Source organism: Rhodnius prolixus, unplaced genomic scaffold (genome assembly GCF_049639745.1).
Source record: "Rhodnius prolixus isolate KJV_2025 unplaced genomic scaffold, Rpr scaffold_2, whole genome shotgun sequence".
NCBI classification, from domain to species: domain Eukaryota; kingdom Metazoa; phylum Arthropoda; class Insecta; order Hemiptera; family Reduviidae; genus Rhodnius; species Rhodnius prolixus.
In genome coordinates this window covers 9,235,892-9,257,534 of record NW_027411592.1, presented here as the reverse complement: position 1 = coordinate 9,257,534, position 21,643 = coordinate 9,235,892, and the positions used below count along the sequence as shown (strand labels likewise).

General features: G+C 30.0%; 1 protein-coding gene across 6 annotated transcripts; it reads left to right on the top strand.

The window, feature by feature from the left end:
• Positions 1–113: 113 nt before the first annotated feature.
• On the top strand, positions 114–21,331 carry Ctns (lysosomal cystine transporter cystinosin). 6 transcript variants are annotated; one of them, XM_074120718.1, is made up of 12 exons: positions 114–291; positions 383–519; positions 2,436–2,505; positions 3,992–4,076; positions 7,360–7,530; positions 7,661–7,801; positions 7,890–7,989; positions 9,905–10,024; positions 12,394–12,564; positions 13,710–13,827; positions 13,952–14,054; positions 19,947–21,331. In XM_074120718.1, the coding sequence occupies exons 3-12, from the start codon at positions 2,469–2,471 to the stop codon at positions 20,080–20,082; spliced, it is 1,182 nt and encodes a 393-aa protein (XP_073976819.1). In that variant the 5' UTR covers positions 114–291; positions 383–519; positions 2,436–2,468; the 3' UTR covers positions 20,083–21,331. The 6 variants fall into 6 exon arrangements, 5 of the variants coding, with proteins under 5 accessions (XP_073976819.1, XP_073976820.1, XP_073976818.1 ...); XM_074120719.1 differs by lacking the exons at positions 114–291; positions 383–519 and adding an exon at positions 549–1,027; XM_074120717.1 differs by lacking the exons at positions 114–291; positions 383–519 and adding an exon at positions 1,052–2,247.
• The last annotated feature ends 312 nt before the right edge of the window (positions 21,332–21,643 follow it).

Below are 21,643 nucleotides of genomic sequence, written 5' to 3'. Positions count from 1 at the left end.
TAATTTTTTTGGGGCGGGGCGGAATCACTTTTTTTTAAAATAGGGATTTGAATCAACTCGTTCCACCATCGGACTCGTTCCAATGGAACGAGTCCGCTCAAATAGCCCATCACTACTTATCAGTTTACGAGTTTACCGTCTACCGATCAGAAGTTGCAATGTCCACTAAGGCATTAATCTTTAACGCTTTACTACTGGATTCATTAATCATTAAAACAGTTCAATGCATCTTGTTAAATATGTATTATGTTTGATAAGTATAATTTAAGGAATCCTATTCAACAAAAAAATGTAGGCCAAAATTCAACTAATTTACCTCATTCCTATTTTTCTTGAGTTATATATATGTACCCTTAAATATATGAAATTTATATTTCTCCAGGTAATTAACATGAAGGAAAATGGAAATAAAGGAAAGTTAAGCATATCTAGAGGATCATGATTGAATAACTGCAAAGTTGGGTGTTGCGAATGGATTCTTCAGAGAAGAATTGCTACAAAAAAATAGTAAAACTTCTGGTAACTATTAAATTTTGCCAAAAATACTGTATCAATACAATGATAATTGTATTTTGCTTGTGATAATATTTCTTAGCAGAATTGTTTTCATGTAATTGAAATATTTCATCATGCGTTAGAAATATATTATTTTATAAGAAGGTAATTGAAAAAATTGGTGTATTTTCTTCGGTAAGTGCATAAATGTACAAAAAATGTCAGTATTTTATACATATATTTGTATAAATACATTTATCTTAATATTTTTCTGTCTAAAGGATTTCAGTAATTCGATATTGTAACTTTTAGCCCTGCAACAAAGTAATTTCTTGTTCAAATTTTTAAGAGCAATAAACTATTGGAAGTGTGAGAATAAAAATATTATTTTCAAAAAAAAATGCTAGCTTAGCATTTTCTATAGTTGAGAATGTAAACAATGTCTTATAATAGTTACCTTAAACCAGCAATATTTTATAAATGCATTTATTACCAGTTGGTGCGCAAAAGCTTCTATCTTTGGTTGGTTTGGGTAAGAATTATTAACTACTATTTCGAGAGTAAAGGTAGTTAAAGTAAAATACTATTAGAAACCAAATTAATATTAATTAGGAATAATTGTTTGATAATGCTGTTTAATAAGAGCTTATACACTTGTGATTACCGTTTACCGAGTTTTAGAATTTGTCATGACCTTTTTTTAAATATTCAGAAAAAGTTGATGAAGTTCTAACTTTGCATAGATGTAGCCAGAATACTGAAGGCAAAAAAATATTACTGTCGTCTCTAATGTTCTCACAAAACACAGAGCTGTAAGAGTAAAATTTGTTTTCATTTTATCTCTTCAGTTTTATAGACCTTTGATTTAGCTGAAATTAGTCCCTTTTTCAATTTTAAAGTAACTTATTCAAATCTGAAAAAAATTGCAGATTTTTGTACACAATTTTTTAGATATCGTTTTCTAAAGTTCGTTTTTGTTACAAACAGCAATCTGCTTTAGATTTTCTAATGGCATATTATATTAAGTTTTAAACCACCTATGTTTTATTTCAAATATGTTTATTACGCAAATATTTATTTGCGTTTATTCGTCCTGTTTTTCTGTTTAGTTAGTGGCAATGTGAACTATTTTAGAAAAACTTTTGCAATGATTTTTAATTTTTACGTTTTTAGAAAATAGTTTCTACCAAGAAAATTCTATTATTCAATGATGATGTAATCCAAAATTAATGTATACCTTAGAAATTTTACAAACTATTACAACAAGTTATCCATCATGAGGGCGTATTGTTTTTGTTCGTATAACCTTCCTCGAATTTAATTGGACTAATAGTTCCAGTTATCGTATTTACTGCTTAAAGTTAGACGTTATTCCTACAGAGATTGCGTAAGACATTTCAGCTATAGGTCGTTGTCCAGTCATTCTACCTCAGCGCCTTACCGTAATATTTTTCTTTTAGTCTTGCCCTGTTGTTTTGAAACTTACATAGTATAGGAAAATAATGGGCCCTTATACTGTGTGTAGCGTCCAGAATGATTTAGGGGGCGTTCAGGAAATATTAGATCTCGCACAGAAGGGGTTTGGAGTGAGTGCGTGGCCATATATAAAATGCCGTGTGCTTCCTTATCAATCTCATTCCAAGTTTAAACTCCGGTCGTTTCACATCTATAGCAAAACTACTTGCACGCCGGTTGTACACACACATACATTCCTATATTATTATATATTTATTCACATCAATTTAATTTAAGGTAAACTATCTCAAGGTTTTATGAAAGTGGTTTAACAAGTTTTGTACATTTATCACTGAAGTTTTTTTCTTCTGTTTTTATTCGTAATTCATTACTTATGTTACAAACGAAGCCGAACAAGTCGTACTTTTGCTAAGGTTTCAAATAATCTTAAGTAATTGATTTTCTTGTATCTCTTAATATTTCAGAATTACTTTTCCAGTCTGTGATATTTAGCTAAGATGAAGCGCCTTGTGTACTGCATTTTTATATTCATAGGTGAGTCGTTTTTTTTATTCCTTTTATGGCGTGTTGATAACGTTTGATTAATTACTTGTGGTTTTCCCCTCACAACGTTTAAAGTTTATTATCGTGACATACTAGTTAACAATTATTTTTCACCATTGTACAACATGCCTACATTCATTGGAATAATTTTTATTTATTTTGGACTTTTATTCGGTAGCTAATAACCATTACTATTGTTTTTAGATTAATTTATATTATTTTTGGATAATAAATCACTACATATCGCATAGATACAATGGAAGAGATTTACTAAAGTCTTAGATAAAATTACAGTCAAATCAAAAACATTACTACAGGCTGTTTATGTTTATTGCTGCTACCATGGTGTAAATTATTAATGCTCGATAATATTATATAAGCACATTCTATTACATTAGAATTAATTAAAAATTAATTTTTGCCCATGTCTTTTTATTCTAGATAAAATGTTGAAAGTTGTGGAACTAAATATTTGCAATGATTTCTAAGTTCAAAGAAAATCGGTAATAATTTTTCGGTAATATCTTGAAAAAACAGTAAATTACCACTTCCAGTTAAGAGATTTTGATCGGTAACTTTTTTTTTAGGTCCTGTAGAAGTTCCCAAAAGGTATATAAACTCGGAACTTTTTGTGATTTTATTTTATTTTTTTAAGTTAGTTTGCTCATACACTCTCTCACAAGGTTTTTTTCTCTATAAACTATTTGGGAAATTAGCTATTTTTGTCAGTACTTTGAAAATTGCAATACTTCCCTTACTAGATGTGAGAGAAAGTAAAAAACTTTAAATATAATGCACTGTCAGCAGATTTATGTGAATAGAATCTAGTAATTATTGTTATTCAGAGGTTTAATTCATCGTTTGATTAATAGAGAGCTATTCATGTTAGGCTTGCCAAGAAAAGTGTCCTCCTTTAACCTAATAAGGTCCTTTTTGACTTCTAATACTAACTTTCGCTTTGTTATTTACTTTTAGAATTATTATTTGTTAACATTTCTTTTACAAGTTAAACAAAATAATTTGTCAAAGCTGCTGTTTACAAGAAAAAAAAAAATACAATAAAGAATACAATTCTTTGAATGTCCAATATTATGAAACATCTTTTAACGTATTGTAATAATAACATTGTCATGCAAATGTTTGTGGGATGTTTAATTTAATAAAATAAGGCAAAAGAAATTGTCATGAAAACATTACAGTCATACGGGTATTTATCAAAATGACTGCAACCGTGTTTATAACATAAAAAATGCAGCTATGATAGTTATCTACCATCATATTCATGCTTAATCTTTTTTCCTACCAGATGCTGATAAGCTAAACAAAAAAAAAAATCTTCAAATTATCAGTGGCTAGTGCTTTATCTTTTATTAGTGTTTTATTGTTCAAGTTTTGAAATTTCTTTCCTTTCATCAGTATAAATGGGAAGAAATTATCTTAATTGTAAAAAAAAAAAAAATTTGTTTATATTTTGCAGGAGTAATTAACGGAGAAATTACATTCAGTATTCAGGATTTGGAATTACTGATAAATGAAACATCTACTATTGTAGTGGGTTCCACGTAAGTTATTTAGCATTTATTTAAATTTTAAAAGTCACGAAAAAGAACAGTCACGACTTTTTCTTTTTCCAATTCTCAAGATTCAAGTGGTAAATTATTTAAATTCTATTAATAGAAATTAAATTAATTCTGTTATTTATAGGTCTTATTAATAGTTTTCACTATTCTACATTCATAAGCCGTTCATCAAACCAAACTATGTTTCAGCCCACCCTCATCCCTCCTGTCATGAAATTACTTTTTCTAGACTAATTACTAAAATTATAGAAATCCTGTGAACCATTTCTTCTGTAAAGAAACCTTCCCAGAGGCAAAACATAAACCCTCCTCTTTCCTTAATGTAAACATTAATAATGGTGAGACTCCAAGCCCTTCTCTACTACCAAGTACCCCATATCTCGGAAGAAGTGGCTAGTCTACACTTCCCTCTGCAGATTTTATTTAACTCTCCATAATAATATATGATGGTTGGGATGGTATATGCTGAAATAGCAATTTAGAAGATAAAATAACTATCCCTTCTCCACCAGAAATGCATTTATTTGTGTTTTCAAGGAGAATTTATCAAATAAAAGTATCTCTCTCTCTCTCTGTATATATACATATACGATCCCATCTGTCATATATTTAAGAAAAATTATTGAGTTCGTTTATAATAAAAATAAAAAAAAAGAAAAAGAAAATTCAGTTAAGTGACATTCAAGGTTGAGTAATTATGTTTTTATCAGTTCCTATGAAAGTCCGTAAGTAAACAATTAATTTTCAACTTTTTGAAATTTTCGTTTTGAGTAAAAGAGTGCCCGCCCTCATATAACCCAGATATAAACATATATTATATATATACAGAAACATGACAGAGTGAGCATTACTAAAAACCACTTCTTCGGCCTCCAAGAACCTAAAAACATATTTTCCCATGGAAACTCGATTTTAAAAATTTTACACGTCGCCATTACAATTCTTCTTATTTACCATTTTACATATTTACTTTTCTTTTCCTTACTCCAAGGAAAAAGAAGTATTGCATTCACGTTATTATGTGTTTTGTATTGACATAATATTTCAAAAACCAAAAGTAATAACTCAAAACTTAGTTATTTATCGCTATTATCGCTTCAGATTGTTTTTAGAGTTTAGTCGAAATCAGTCAATTGAAAATGCGACTTCTATTTCCATTTTTACGGGCTCTTCTTAAAAATGGTTCCAACTATTTTTTGTAAACTTCTTTTTGAGCAAATATTTTTTAGAATATTTTACACTAATAAAATCGAAAAAAATATTGATTTTTTTACAATAGATAAAGTTATTTATTTCAATTTTTTTAACCGCCTTATCTCTAATTGTTGTAATTGACGTTAATGTATTATTAATCAAATTTGGCATTGAATGTAAGCTTTAGATTAAATTTTCTCTCGTCAATGAATTTCTTCCAATAAGTTATAACATTTCCTTGAATACTCTAATAATTCATGTAGGATAAATTAAAGGATTACCGTCCATTTTCTAAATTTATTTGTTTAAAGGCATGCCTTTAAGATGTTCAACTCCTATTTAATTTGCTTATTTCATTCAAATATTGATGGTGATTATTAAAATGTATCAGCATTCTTTGGATTACTTTTTGGTTTTTTTACTTTGAATAATGTACTAATAGGTCATGTGGTAACAATGAATAGTGTCTGTTCGCGTTTCTTTTCCTTGTGCCGTCCTTATTTAAATTTACGTAAGTAAAGCAGGTCTATTTTTTTAAAATTTGAAACGGTCTTTCAGATGAAAGTTGTTTTAGAGGGTTCGAACTGTTTTTTTTTTTTTTTTTATCCCTAGGGATGATATTACACTATTGTAGTTGATGTGTGTTACTTTTCTCAGAAACCTTAATTTTTAGGGGATTTGTGAGGGGCATCTTCGTACAGAAATACTGTATGAGTATTTTAAACCTAAATGTATTCCTAAATTCTGTGTTGGAAAGGAAACTATTAGACTAATTGGTTAGAATTTGATTTCCAGCATCACCCTAAGAGAAAGACATGTTTTAATCGGCACAATTTTTTTAAGTTAGAAGGACTGATGATACGTTTTCAGGAGTCATCGATTAAGATTAAAGTTTCATTTAAATAAATGAACTTTATTACATTATATATTTACTCTTATTTTATAATGTGTGTATGTAAAAACACGAAATGCCTCACGTTCAAAAATTTATTTTAGTCACATTACTTACGAGTAAAAATAAAATTAATTAATAGTTGGATTTGTATTGAATGACACAATGCTGTATGTTGTTATGTCTGTAATCTTTGGACTAGCTGTTTATTTAACGACACTTGTGTTTAAATATGCTGCAATTTGTGTTTATTACTCTTATCTGATGCTAAGAAAGCTGTGGTTGATACATTTTAAGAACGTCAACGTATCTATTACAAATAAAAACTTCATTTAACCTCTAACTTTTATGAGATTAAAAATAATTTAATTAATTTTTTCTCTACGTGACATAAATAAATTTCTTTTATTTCCTGACAACATTTCTTAATTTATGTAAATAAATTTCAGTTTCGATTAAAATCTAATTTTAGGCTTTTAATAGTTTTTTTAAAATTTAGATCAGTTTTGTTATAATTTAGATAAAAAAACAACAAAAAAACTGGTGTGACTACTTCAGAAGGACCCCCTTCTTACTCAAGTTATTTCAGTTACTTATAATTGCCCAATTACTTCAGAGGTTTAGTATCCCTCAAATAAATATAGGATGTTGGGGGCTTATTTTTATTGATTCACCTTCAAACAAAAAGGTTTAGTATGTTCAATTTCCGTGTGTTCAGGAGATAGGTTCTTCCCCAAATACTTATTACCTTATATCGTATCCATAGATTCTCTAGTATCCCAAATCCATTTAAAATTACTTTCTCATTAAAATAAAAAGTAAATAACATTGAACTTATCTTTAAATATTCAATGAGTCATTTTCCAGAGAGTGAAAATAAACCAACATTTATTTTGGTCCCTTTAGGTTACAGTTGCGCTGCCTTTACATTATCATTAAGTATTAAACACATTGATGGTATTCTAAATTTAAGAAAATCTGTTAGTGAAGTTTTTTTAAAAAAGTTAGTATTTGAAGCTTGGGAATTCAATGAGAGAAAGTTAAATGAGTGTAGGACTTGGATTTCGAAACAATACATTTAAGCAAGGATTACCTTGGGCACATAATTGATATCAAAAATTCTTGATGTTATAGCAATATGTTAATAAAACATAAGTTGAAAATGTTCTTAATTTTCAGTGAACCCAGATTACCAGTGAGAGTAAATGTTACGTCTAAACACGATGATATTCTATCGTTTAATCCTACATTCTTCGATACGAACAGTTCACCACCTTGGAATCTTGTTGTGAGAGGTTTAAGTCCAGGCCATGATATTGTCAGCTTAACCGCTGATGGACAGCAAATAGAGTGAGTATTTCTTTTCTTTGAGGTAATCATTAAAATACTTAAGGATGGACTCATTTTTCAGTAATAATGGTTTCTTGCTTGAAAATTATCTTGAAATTCAGTAACAAGATGACTTTTTTTTGTATACCAGTTTATCTAAGGCATTCGTACGAGTAACAGTTGAAAAATCAAGAGTGTTGACCACAGTTAGTGTTGTAGTCGGATGGATTTATTTTGTAGCATGGTCGATCTCTTTCTATCCACAAATCTATGAGAATTATCGAAGAAAAAGGTGTGTAGAAAAAAAAATAGTTTAAAAAAGATTCTATTTATTCATGTTTAAACTCAAGCTATTTTTACTATTAATTTAAATTTTTTAGTGTAATTGGTTTGAACATCGACTTCGTGGGACTAAATCTAATAGGCTTTGTATTGTACTCAGTATTTAATTGTGGCCTGTATTGGATACCGTCCGTGGAGGTGAGTTACTAAAATTTTGCTTACTTGCAGGAAGCCTAATTTTTTTGGTAAAAATTGGTGCAATCAAAATTTTTTTCAACAAAATGGGTCGTCAACGTTTATTCAATAAAAATCATACTGTCGCATTTCCTTGCAAACCAATTATAAAATCGGATCTTTCTGTTCTAAATCACTCACACAACGTCTGATTTTCTCATTTTTCGGTCACCAAGAGGATCTCAAAACATTCTGTTTCGAAACTTTAAAAAAAAGGCGCAACATTCTCATAGCCAGTTAAGAGAGAATAAAAAATTATTTCACTTAGGAAAAAAAAAAAAATTATAATTAAAAAATCTAATCATAGTTTGTAAAGAAAAAAGATGCAAAGTAAACGTATTTAGTTACTATGGAAACCACTTAATATAATTGAAATAAATCAAGATTTATTAATATTCGTTAATTTTTTACTTTTTTTGCTTTCGTTTTGTGCAAGTATTACCTAATACCTCTTATTTCTTACTCTCTCACCTAAGATGAGGACACATGGAAAAATTGTTTAAGAAGTTTTTACATGAATGCACAAATATTAACTCCTGATTTAAAAATATGTAGTCGAAATCTTTTAAACGTTTCACGTATTTCGGCTGCTGGAAGGGCAAGATTCTTGGGGAAACCATGAACTGGAGGGATAGTGGCTCTAATTTTATCTCTCTTCCTGATGCTTCTAAATTCTTTGTTTGACCATCCATTAACATGTATAAAGCCTTCTTCCTTCAGATCAAGCTAACTGGATTGTCGAAGCTACAGTGAATGCACCACTTTTTTCTGTTGAAACCTTCTTTAGTCTAGTTGAACGGTATCAGTCAGTGATGCTGTTTTTGGTATGTATTAGGGCCAAGTCGAACTTATCCTTACTTGAAATGGGGAACCGTTGACAACTCCTCAGAAAAGCCTTCAACAATTTTGGAATTCCTGAAGTCTGGCTCAAAGAACAGTTCCATTCTCTATAAATCACTGCTAAATTCAATAAAAGACAACAATAATTTTAAAATTTTATATTTTTCACTAGTAATAGGAATTACAATTCATTCATTCATTGAAAATCCATTTCCTGAAAACAAATTAACTTATCACATTCCTCGCCTGAATTTGATTCCCAGTAGTCCGCTAAAGCGAAAATTTTGTAAATTTTCGAGAAAAATTGTTAAATTGACTTAGTTGGAAATCGCTTGTTCTTATAAAAGTTCGTTACTCATCACTTAAACTATTCGTCTGCCTACTCGAATTAATAGGAAATGTTTCTAATGATAGGTAACATGGAGTAAATAGAAAAAAAAAGAATAATTTGTTAGGTTAAAACCGGAATATTCAGCTTAATGACTCCTTACCAGTCGTTTAAAAGCAGAACAGGTTCAAAGTCCTGTAAACAATTTTATTATAACATTAATGAACATTTTTAAGAAACTTCCACTGGACATGCTACTACATATATTTGCTTTTGTTTAGTTTTTAAAAATAAATATTTTATTTTTTATGTATTGTTTACTTATTTAAATGATAATACTATTTGACTTAACTGTTTTTAGCAGTAATAATAGTAACAATTTTTAGGGAAGGAATTAGCTGAGTAGTGAATACTGAATACCAAAGCGGAGATCAAGGGTTCGAATCCAGTTGCTGGCCCTTAGATTTTCTTTTCCTAGGGTCTCTGTCCGGTGATGGACAGTGCTGTCTGTAACGAGAGAAAACTGTCCAGAGGCCGGTAGTGCACTCCGGGTGCCAATAATCTCAAATCTTAACGCGCCTTAAATAAAATTCAACAATTAATATAATAATAATAATAATAATGTTATTTATTATTATGTTGAATGTTACAAATTAGAAATAGCAACAACAAAAATTGTAATGTTTGCTCATTTCATTATTTATTTTACAGGCTGAATATTTTGAAAAAAATCCTAAAGGGCTAAATCCAGTACAGTTGAATGATATAGTTTTTTCAGTACATGCTGCTTGCGTAACACTTTTTACGTTATCACAATTTTTAATTTATGAAGTAAGTATAATTGAATGTATTTTTACCATTTCTTACTCATCTAAGGGAAAGATATTGTAATTTTTACCGAGTTTAGATTTTGAGTTTCCACTAAATATATAGTCTCCGTTTTGTGATCTCCTGAATCGGAAAAATGGTTTTTATTAATTGGCGTCGCAAGAAGCTAAAACATTCTACTTCGTTTGTGTACTTTGTGGTTTTTTTTATTTTATTTTCTGCGAAAGGCTCCAGCGAAAGCTTCCAATTTGATATAATCATTGTTTTTTTTTTTTCTTGGAATTTTATATTAAGGGCACTTTGTGGGGGGAGTTTTTAAGCATCCCTCTTCTAAATTAAACTTTTTTAAAACATGAATTTGAAAAAAAGACATTGAAAGAGCACCCTTTTTTTCAAAAACGTAGTACTATAAAAAAGTAGATATCGAACAATTCTCATATTTTAAAATTTTATTATGCTTTAGGATAATTATTATTGTAATAGTAATTTTTAACGACAGTATTGTCAGAATTGTGAGAAATTCTAAATTTTATGAGTGTTGTTTTTACTTGACAATTATCAATTTATCGAATGAAGATTTAAGAATTCAGTGATATAATTAGAAAGATATAAAGAAATATATTTATTATGCGTAACCGTATACTATCAATAAAAAGAGCAGTAAAAATTGCTTAAAAAACTAAAAACTATTAAAATTTGAAAAATGGAAAGTAATAAAATATTTATTAGAATTCTATTGTTTTTTTTTCTAAATTTTTATTTTGTTTTAAAAAACTAATTTGGAAACAAATTTAACCTTATAAAATAAACACAAAATAACATCGTTTTGCTGAATGAATTCCATTTATTCTTTTAGTAGACAATACTGTTTTTTTTTTTTTTTTAGCCAATGTAATAAACCAAAGTGTTCTTGTACTTACGTAATTTAGTTTAGACGTCCTTGGACTACCTTGGAAAATAATGAAGGTCTCACGTCCGGAGAACCTGGTTTAATAATTATTTGTAAAAAAAAAAAAAAAAAAAGACTTCCCCGCTCACTCACCTTTATCTGCATCGACTTCATATAACCGTCACCCCATGATTAGAAGAAGTATTAATTTCCGGTTATTTTTTTTTGTTTTGACTTACTAGTTTAATTTACACAAACTTATAATTTAGAAGAATTTGTTTCAATGTTGTTTTTAGACATTGTTTTTAATTTTTTCAATGACTTTGCACTTTTATTTCCACTCAGGGGAGGGGGAATGATAAATGTAATTTTTTAAAGTTTATACATCCTGTAAAATGAAGGTACTTTTTCTTTGAAGTAACTATTTAATGACACGTGCGGTTTCTTCTAATTCATATTTTTTTTTTTTTTTAAAAAAAATCATAAATTGAAGAAAATTGGTCGACCAAAAATGCCTAGTAATTATTTAGGGGGTTTTCTTCTATTTTTTTGGTTTCGAAATTGTCGCCATTCTTCTCGAGATTTTCTTTGAATTTTAGAACTGTTCCTTTTAAGTTAAAACATTTATCTATGAAATTCAATTAGAGGAAATTCTTAGAGAAAGGTGTCGTTAAGCTTTCCTGTTAAGTGCCGTTTTCCTAAAAAAAAAGAAAGCTAGCAGCTTTCCTGGAAAAATGATCCAAATAAAAGTGATTAATACATAAAATCGGGCTAGTTAGCTAACTGTTAAAGTGAAACTCACTAATTTGAAATATGGGAGGTTTTGGTCAAAATTAGTGACACTTAATTGAACTTTTGTTTGTGTACTTCGTTCACACATTCATACAAGTTGATCTAAAACTTATATTTAGGACATTTTTTTAAGAAAAATTAGAATAAATGCACTTCTGGGGAAGGAGGAATAGTACACTTTAGTGCAACGTACAGTTTATCGACTTAGTAGACAAGACATGACGCTACAGACTATTGCAACATTTACTAACGAACTCCAAACTAACATTAAAAAACAAGAGACTAATTCACTTGACAGTTATTCAACCTATCTGGACTTACGGAGCTGAACTATGGGAGTTCAACCAAGCCTTCCATTTCCCGGCGCATCTATTTATCCCAATCTAAAATCTTTGACCCAAACATCTCAACATCCCATTCGTTTCCCACCATTTCTGGAATACTTATTTTTAGTTTTACGCGAAGACAATTTCACTTGATTTTTTTTTTTTCTAATTAGTATATTTAAGCATTCCCAAATTATACATAAAATAGCATACCGAAAGTTGGTTATATCTTAAATTCTGGCAATAATCGGGCAAAACATACGATATCTTCCTCATTTAGATATGTAATTTTTTGACCCTAAAAATTTCTGATTTTAATATTGACCAATTTTTTTATATTTTAATGTTAAAATTTGTGTTTGCAGAGAGGTGGCCAGACATTATCCTTAGTGGCCAGAATACTTATGGTTGTATTTGCTGTAATAATTATCGTCTCCTTTATTTTACCATTTGTTAAAGTCATGGGTTGGCTCAACTTCCTGTATATATGTTCTTATATCAAGCTCGCTATTACATTGATCAAATATATACCTCAGGTAAGTTTCCTATCATTTTACAATCTACAGTAATATTAACTGTTATTTATAGAAAATCTTGTACATCATGAAACCTTGTTATTTTTGTTTTGTTTTGCGCTCCACGATCATGATTCAATCAGTTTTAGTTGAGATATCTTTATGATTTATTAAATAAACCAAAAATAAAATAAATATATAAAATAACTTTTCCGCTGTGAATGCCAAATTATAAATGACATTTTTTCAACAGACGACTCGGTCTGTTTATCTTAATATATATAAATATGTCTATTCTCAAGAAACTAAACAAATTTTTGCATACATTATCCCACTGCCATCGTCTTTCCTAAGTACTTATTTCCAAAAGTTCTTAGGGACAACCGCCCGGGGTCAGCCGTCGGGAATCGCATAATTAATGCCTAACCATCGTTCAATAGATTCATGTACATTGGCGTCTAAAACTAGAAACCACCACAGTGACGAAAAGCAAGAAGTTTGAACATTAGAGTCGTAGTTACTCCCAGCCATGTATGTTCTTTAATAGCCTAGAGATTTCCATTCGTTGGAGAAAGTGATTTTAATCCTTTGCCCTAATCAAAATTACTACTGAGGATTATTCTTTAATAGTTAAATGTGCCGACCTTTTCTTTTATGAAAAATAAGATTTCATATACCTATTGAAAATGGGCAATTTTGTTTTTCTTATTTTCAGTAGGTTTTGTTCGTAAATGGTATTTAGAGCCAACTAACCTTTGAATTATAGCTGCATTGTCTTTCTCTATTCTTCTTTTTATTGTTGAGTTTAAAATATAATTTGTTAGGCAGGAAGAAGTTAGTTAAAGTGTAGTTAGGTAATCATGAGCTAGACGTAATTTGCTGCAGATCAAGTAACTTCAGGAAATAACTTGTTCACGCTCAATAATTCGAACACGCTTAATGAGCCAAATCATTTGACATTTAAGCTGAGATATTGGAAGGATCCCAAGATCTCTTTGATTACAAAATCAAATAATTCTATTTATTGTGTTGAATTTAGAAACTTGTATTTTGTTGTACTACAACTATCTAAGGGAAAAGCCCTTCGTTTTACTATAAGTAGGAGAATATAGAAAAATTCTATTCAGACCCCTTGGCGTTAAGCAATTTCATCATTTATATTTCAGGCTGTGATGAACTATAAACGTAAGAGCACCATTGGTTGGAGTATAGGAAACGTCCTCTTAGATTTTACCGGTGGCATGCTGAGTATGCTGCAGATGATCATAAATGCAGATAATTACAGTGAGTTTTTGTATTTAAGGTTTTATTTATTATTTTTTAAATAATTTTGAAAACAAATATATTTATTTAAATTATTATTTAATTAAAAAATAAAGTAATAATAAATATTTAAATATTTGTATAGATGATTGGGCGTCGATATTTGGTGATCCGACAAAATTTGGATTAGGTTTGTTTTCTGTATTGTTTGACATTTTCTTCATGACACAACATTACATCCTATACAGGTAAGATCAGTAAATAGTATTATACCCAACATTTTTATTTGACTAACACTAGAATTCATTTCGTTCGGGTTGAAGATGAAGTTCCCTCTCATTTAGTTGTTCCACCATTTCTCCGTATAAATATCTGAATTTGAAATTCTATGAATGTTTAGGAATCCTAATTACTTGACTCCGAAAAATCTAACTTGCTTTTTCAATTTTTATACATTTTTTTTTTAAATATCCATCCAATTTAGCTTATTTATTTTCTTGAATTTTCCCTGCTTTTTGATTATCATCCGTTTTTATTCTGATTTAAAGAAAACCAGTTACAAAATCAGCAACTCTTACCTAGATTTATGTATGCAGCTATCAAATCAACCGTAAATTATTTGAAAGTCCCATACATGCTTAATAGTAATAAAACCTTCCAAAGAAGCAATTCATTTATACAATTTTTTTTTCTTTAAATAATAATGTTAACGTAGTATTTAAACTCACAATTCTTGACAAGTTCACAGCATTTTTCAATTTCAAATCAGATTAAATTTATTTAATATTTAAAAAGAAAACATCGTATGTGCTTCCATTTTTCAATTGATTTTTATCAAGAACAGTGTTGAACATAGTTAATTAAAAAAATAAAATTAGTTTTTCCTTTAAAGTTGTATTAAAACGCATGCGAGTGACAACAAAATAATAAAGGAAGATCCATACTTTTTCGAATGTTTAACTGAAATTAGCAGGAATAATTTATAGGCAAGTCAGATTGGACGAGAAAAAGAGTTCCCAAAGGAATGTTGTCGAACGATTACCAAGTATTGTGAAATTGTCACCGGAATTGATTGTGGAAGAAAAAAATGGCAGTACGTCACCGTTACTGTTGCTGCCTTGAATCCATCAAATGAAGAACAAGGAACAAGATCTCAATCTGAGAATCTCTAGATTAAGGAGGCCGCGGTTTAGCAGCCCCTTGTCAGTATTCAAATTAAGAAGCATGATGCGCAAATCTAAAACGAAGAGAACTTGACTTAGGGAAAAGAAATCTCATCTAAGGAATGAAGATAAAACGTCGGACTTCCGGAAATGGAAAGTTATTAAAATATAAAATGATTGTATGAAGTGCTAAGGCCGGCAAGTTGTCTTTATAGTGGAATCTCATCCCCTCTTCGAGGATGGTCCTCTGTGATATTTTTATGAAGTTGTCTTAACAATTTCCATATTTTCGTTTAAAAAAACACAGCAGTCAGACTCCATTAAATCAAAGTTGTACAGGGAAAGGTTTAACCAACACTTTTTTCTTCAGAATCTCGTGACATGATTGTGCACAAACTTATGAAACTCGGTTAAACTAAATTTATGGCATATTGGAGCTTTGTATTTTTTAGTGTAAATATTTTAATTTGTAATCCAATTATTTAGTGTTTGTTATTTTTTATATTTATTTGTGTAACAATTCTGAAAATAAATATTTTTTTTTATTGGAACTGGCAAAAAAAAATGTTAATTTGTATTAACTGAAAAATTGGAAAGATAAAAATGTGCAATAAGTTTCACAATTAACCTATGCAGCGAAGGATTTCTATGTTGGGGGGCCAACAATTAAACAAAAGTTCAGTAACGCGATACGTTACCATGGCAAATTCATGCTTCGATGGGGTGAACGATATCCTCTTGTAGGATACTACAAGATATTAAACCTGAGTTGCTGAAGTTGACGATATAACACCTTCAAGGTGTTTTTTAGTTGAGCGGAACACCTTAAGCACTGACTCACCGTGTCACTCACATTTTCAAAATGGGGTTAAATCATAATAAATTATCATTATTGCTCAATGTGCATGAAAACTGGCCTTAAGTTCTCGATGATTTACCTTCCCCCCCCCTTAAGAGTATCATATCTTTTAGGTATAACTTTAATTATTAATGGTGGGTACTTTGTTCATTTTTGTATGTATTGTTTATTTTGTATTTAGTTTTTGACAACATACTAGGAACCAAATCATATCAGATTTGCGTAATCATATGATTCTATGTCAACAATGAAGATCAATAGAACTCAAATAAATGCATGGGCAATTTGTTAAAAAAAAAAAATTAACCACTGGAAAATGCACCCATCCCTAGCCAAGATGTTTGGCATCCCCAAATTCTGTTTATCTATGAATACCCCAAAAACTACTTACAAAGTTAACAAGTAATATATATTTGTGATGTCTCCGCTTCTATTTGTGTGGTCATTTATCAAAGAATTTTATTTGCTTAGCTTTGGGATTTTATAAAATTATATTTTGCTTGAATTAGGAAGACATATTTTAGCACATGTCTCCGAGCACTTTTATTCATTTTTAATTGGCTATATATGTAGGTGATTTATAGTTGATGAATCAAATATTAGAATCATTGATGAACTGTCAGTAATAAAGAAGAGAATTGTTTATTTAATTTAAAGAAACCAGATAAATTTAAAACACTTTGTTTCGTTTGGAATAAAAAAAATCTAATATTTAAGGTCATTTAGCACCCAGACCTTGTTGGTCTCCGAGCAGAGATCATTTACGAGTATTATAGACAAACTGCTCACACTACTCAGCAGAGTAGAACTTCCTCTTGCAGCTTAGAGGAAGTGGTCTCAGGCCAAGGATCTCTGTATTTTAATTAAGTGTGCAATGGAAGAACAGAAAACAGGTGGTACTTCAGAAAAAATATCTTGCAGCTAAATTTTTTTGATTGCAATCTGACAAAAAAGAAGTAGTTAGCTAGAAGTTTTGATTAGAAGGCAATTTAGGAGTTTTAAAACGGGTTTAGATTATTACCATTAATAATGCTGAAATTCAAACTGAACCTTAGTTTGTGAAGTATGGTAAATTTATTATAAATAAATTATTATTGTTTATTTATTTATTTATTTATTATAAACTCTTAAAACCGTCTTATAGTGGATGTTCTATGTATGTCAAATGCTTTTGTTAAATATTCTTAGCTTTACAATACTGATTGTCATTTAAGTGCAGTAAAATAGGTACGGTATAAATGGAAACGTCCAATTTTATAAATGTCTAAAAGTTATCATGGCAGAATTTAAAATATTCATGAAAATAAAGAAAAAAAATGGGTAAAAGGCTACTGGTTTCCATCTAGTTAGTTTTCTATATTTAAAGAATTGACTGACATTTTTTCATAACTATGACTGCATTAAATTGCACCAATTGTGTAAATGTTTGGTCACGAACAAACCACATATATTTTCTTCAGTTTTCCTTTTGTCGCTGCTCAGCGAGGGTGTTTAAAAAGTGAGACGGTATCTGTAATTTGTTTTTAATTTTGTTTCCAAATATGTTTTCACCTGATGGTTTTTAAAAGAAGCTATTGTTTAGAATATTGTGGTAATGTGTTCTGTCATTAGAATCTACTTCAGTTTTAAGTTTCTTACCATTTAGAAACGATAGTTTAAGAAAAATATAATGGGCCTGATAATGATTTGAATATTCTAGGTAAGTAACCATTTATTCATTATCTTTGTTGGTTATCTTTGAACTGTGGTGTTATCTAAAGGGATTAAGGGACATTACATGCTTGGTGATTTGCGATTCTAAGATTGAAATTTAAGTGAACATGCATCATTAGAGACGATTGTGTGTTAGCTAGCCTCTTTTTTAGCGCCAGTTTCTTTTCTAATGGAGTAAAGCATCATTTTTTTAAAGGCTGAAGAAAGCCGCTCAGTAGTAGAAAACCAAAAATTAATTTCCCTTCGATTATTTTGAATTTTGTTCTGTACATTTGGTTAGAGTCTTGAATGATTGTTCCTTATAGAACTGCGAAAAGTTTCGGCACAGGTGGGGGCACCTGTATTATGTGTTTTTTTGTTCAGATGGGTTGAATCACTCACTCTAAAACCAGTGGATATGAGCCACTGCGAAAAAGGCGCTATGCGCTTCGTACCACACAATTTTGACAAGAAATTATAAGTTACGATCTTCATACATTTATACATCAAAACCTGAGACCAATAGTTTCAAATTCAAAAAAGATACCAATGGAAACCTGGAAATTATAAATGAATCCTTCATAAAAGACCAATAACCAACAAAAAAACTTTATAGATGATAACATTGAATTATCCTACGTGTGTTTTCTTTTTACAGAGTTGCTTCCAGTAAAATGTATGATCTCGAATACAGGACCTAAAAACTACAGTTTATCTCTTTGAAAAATAAAGTACCTTACATCCCCTTTATTCTTTAGAATAATTTTTGTTTTGACCTAATTATATTTCACATTGAAACAAAAAAGGTTGTGTTCAAAATGTGTTCTAACAAAAAACATAAACACAAGGAAAATTACTGCCATAATTGAATTATTGTGTACAAATTATTCTAAATTTACAAATCAAAATAATGATAACCTTTAATATTAGGTCTTGTTAATCTTAAATACATGTGAAACATTATTTATTTTTTGATATATCAGTATTGTTAAAATTTAAGAAAAAACGTTTATTGTGAAACTGACAAAAAAAAACCAAAATTATTACTGTCTTAAGTTTTAATTTGCACATTATTATTTTTTTTTAATAAAAAAAAAAAGTATTTCATTATGTGAAAAGTATTAAGAGATTCTTAAGACTTAATTTGTTAAGAGCTTTGTTTCCATTGTTTTTGTTTAAAATATAATAATTTCTTGTTTTTTGTTTTTGTTTTTGAGCACACTTTTATTCCATTAAAAACGTTCCTATTTTTTCTAATTTGTCACCCTAAAATTGTGTATACCAATTTACATATATTCATAAAATGTAATGGTGAAATTAAAACACGATTTTTTTTTGTTTAAATTGTACAAACTGTAGCTGCAATTCTCCAACTAAGTGTGGTAAAGACTGCGAACAATAAATTAAGTGTGTAACTTAAAAACGTTTTTCTGAAAAAGTGCCTTTTACAATCCGGCCTTGCCTTTACACTATCTTTAGCAAATACGTACGCAGGATGGAACTGATTTACTCAGTGTCCCTGTGCAGATTGTGACAGGTTTTAGGAGGCCGAAATACTTCTTATTTTGCTGTTCATTGCGTTGCAATCGTTAGATTACGATATAAGATCTACGGCATAAGAGACTAATTAGGCAATGCCGAGGGACTAGTACACCTAGGCTAATCTAGTTTTAACGAAATTATACAACGAAATAACTTTAAAACAAAATTCAACATGATAATAAATAATAATAATAATATAAAAGGGAAGGGATTAGATGAGTGGTTAGCGAATACTGGATTCCAACGCGAAGATCGGGGGTTCGAATGCAGCTGCTGGCCCTTAGATTTTCTCTTCCTGGGAGCTTCTTACAGCTAACTGGCCGGTGGTTGACAATGTTTTCTGTCATGTGAGAACACTGTCTGGAGACCGGCTGTGCACTGAAAGAAGCTCCGGGCGCCAATAACCACAGATGACGCGCCTTAAATACAAAACAAAACAAAAAAATAATGATTTAACATGTTCCTTAGAGAGTTCGAGTACAGATAGTCCGCTTTTCTTGTTGGATTTTCTGTTTCTAGAATCACCAGCCCACTGGAGGTCGGCAATGTTCTGAGAAGTTCCTTGACGCCAATTTCTTAGATTTTATCGCGCCTTCAATTAAAAAAAAAAAATTAATTATGCCATTATCAGCTGTTATTTTAGAAGACACAGTTTTTAGTACGTCACTTACTTTTGGGCGAATTAAAATTAATAGGTATGGAAGTAGGCCATTGCCTGTTTTTCTTTTTACTTTTATCTATTGTGGCCAGGCAATAATTTATTTTATTAAATATTTATTTTTTATATTCACCCCAAGAAAGAAAATACAAGTTTTCAGGGCCATGCACCCTATATAAATTATATTTATAGCAACATATTATACTATTGTATTTTTTTATTTCAGGCATCCACGGTACATGGAAATCCCAGGAATAAATTCCAGTGCTACTGTTTCAGTAAGTGATAATGGACAATCGGAACAGACTGTTGGAGTTAGTGAACATCCGGATAGGTCCGGTGATGTGTCTGTGAATACATAGTGTGCAAACTTTTAAAATGGAGCTGAAGATTTTTTTTAAAAGACTTTCAGAAGAGGAATCTCAGTGTCAGTTTTTAGGTGCACAAATGAAAAGAAAGCAAATGTGCATTTCTGTAATACTTAAGTTTTCTTTTATGAGACTGATTTTATTTTGTAGAAAATAATTAATAATATTGAAAAAGCCAAAGAGGTCTTAATAATAATGCGAGCGTCAGTCGTGGGACCTTGAAAGTAAAAGGCACTGTGGAAAAAATTATTACTGCAATTTGCCTGGGAACATTTATTTGATCTTTTGTCTAGCTTATGGAAGCTGTTGTAAAAAGATCCGGTAGTACCTTAATTTTCGGCTTAAGTTTAGACTGCACAAACTGTACAGGTCTTCGGATACGCCGATTAAGTATAAGCATTAATGTTTCAGTACTTGATATCGCACTGCTCTTCATCAGTGAACTGAGATTAAATATCAAGCTTGATGAATCAGTGCGCAGAAAGCAGACAGTGGCAAATCCAACCTCTTGATTTTCTAAAAAATCCTGTTTAGAAAGAAAACCAGTTATGCTAATTAGGGAAGTTTATTGTGCCTTCAAGGTTCAAAATGTTGTATAAATTGTTAATAATCGTTACATACTGTAGACAGTAGGATCGAATTATACTAGCAGAATTTTTATTCAGCGTCAGATCTGCATCCTACAATGGAATAAAAAGTTGGCGGAAAGGATTGAAATCTAAACCATGGTTGAAGGGAAAGTAAAAGCCACCGTAGAACCAAAGAAACTTCACTTTAATCGCGCTAGAAGACTGTAATGCAGTAACATCTTTATTCCTAACTCACCTTTCTAGGTAAGGAAGGTGTTGAATTTGCCTTCACTTAGGCACATCCAGTTATTTTGAGTTGTTCCTGCCAGGATGAGGTGATTTATTTTTTTTATTAAAGTGAAAGGGGTAACTTTATCTATTTCTCTCAAATGAGTAGAACAACATGCGTTATCTACACTGTATTGTAATGTGCGCCAAAGCAATTAAAATAATTAGTAAAATATTGATAAAACAAAAAATCTATTTCAATTTTTTGAAATAGCTAATCATATTTTTTTCAACAGAATATTTAATTATTTTGTTGTCTACACATATATTTTTTCGTTACTTTAATGAATTTTGCATGTGTATTAAATGTTTTTATCCTTAAGGTACTGCTTAATTTTACATACTTATTTAACATTTTTATAAAATATTAAAGAACATAGAATGAAGTGATCGTGTATTTATTAAGTTCTCTTGATTTAGATAGTGGAAGAATTAAAATCCAATTAATTACAAAAAATTGAGGTTTCCACAGAAATATTCAAAAAATTCAGGAACATCAAACTTTAATTAGCAGAAAGAGAGAGCGGAAAGAAATACTTCGACTCACCACAATAGACTTATACATTTATAATTAAATATACAGACATATATCAGGAATCTAACTGAAATTATAGCTTGGTATCACCTTGTAATTACGATTGGTTCTTTTTTCATGATTTTATGAAACTTATTACCAACATTTATTTGACAAATTTTCG

What these genes read in the sequence shown, in the direction of transcription:
- Ctns (XM_074120716.1), top strand. Translation starts at nt 2,640, where the DNA reads ATGCCTACATTCATTGGAATAATTTTTATTTATTTTGGACTTTTATTC. An exon ending in ACTATTGTAGTGGGTTCCAC is followed by an intron (nt 4,077 to 7,359) that starts GTAAGTTATTTA and finishes CTTAATTTTCAG; the next exon opens with TGAACCCAGATTACCAGTGA. An exon ending in CACAATTTTTAATTTATGAA is followed by an intron (nt 10,025 to 12,393) that starts GTAAGTATAATT and finishes TTGTGTTTGCAG; the next exon opens with AGAGGTGGCCAGACATTATC.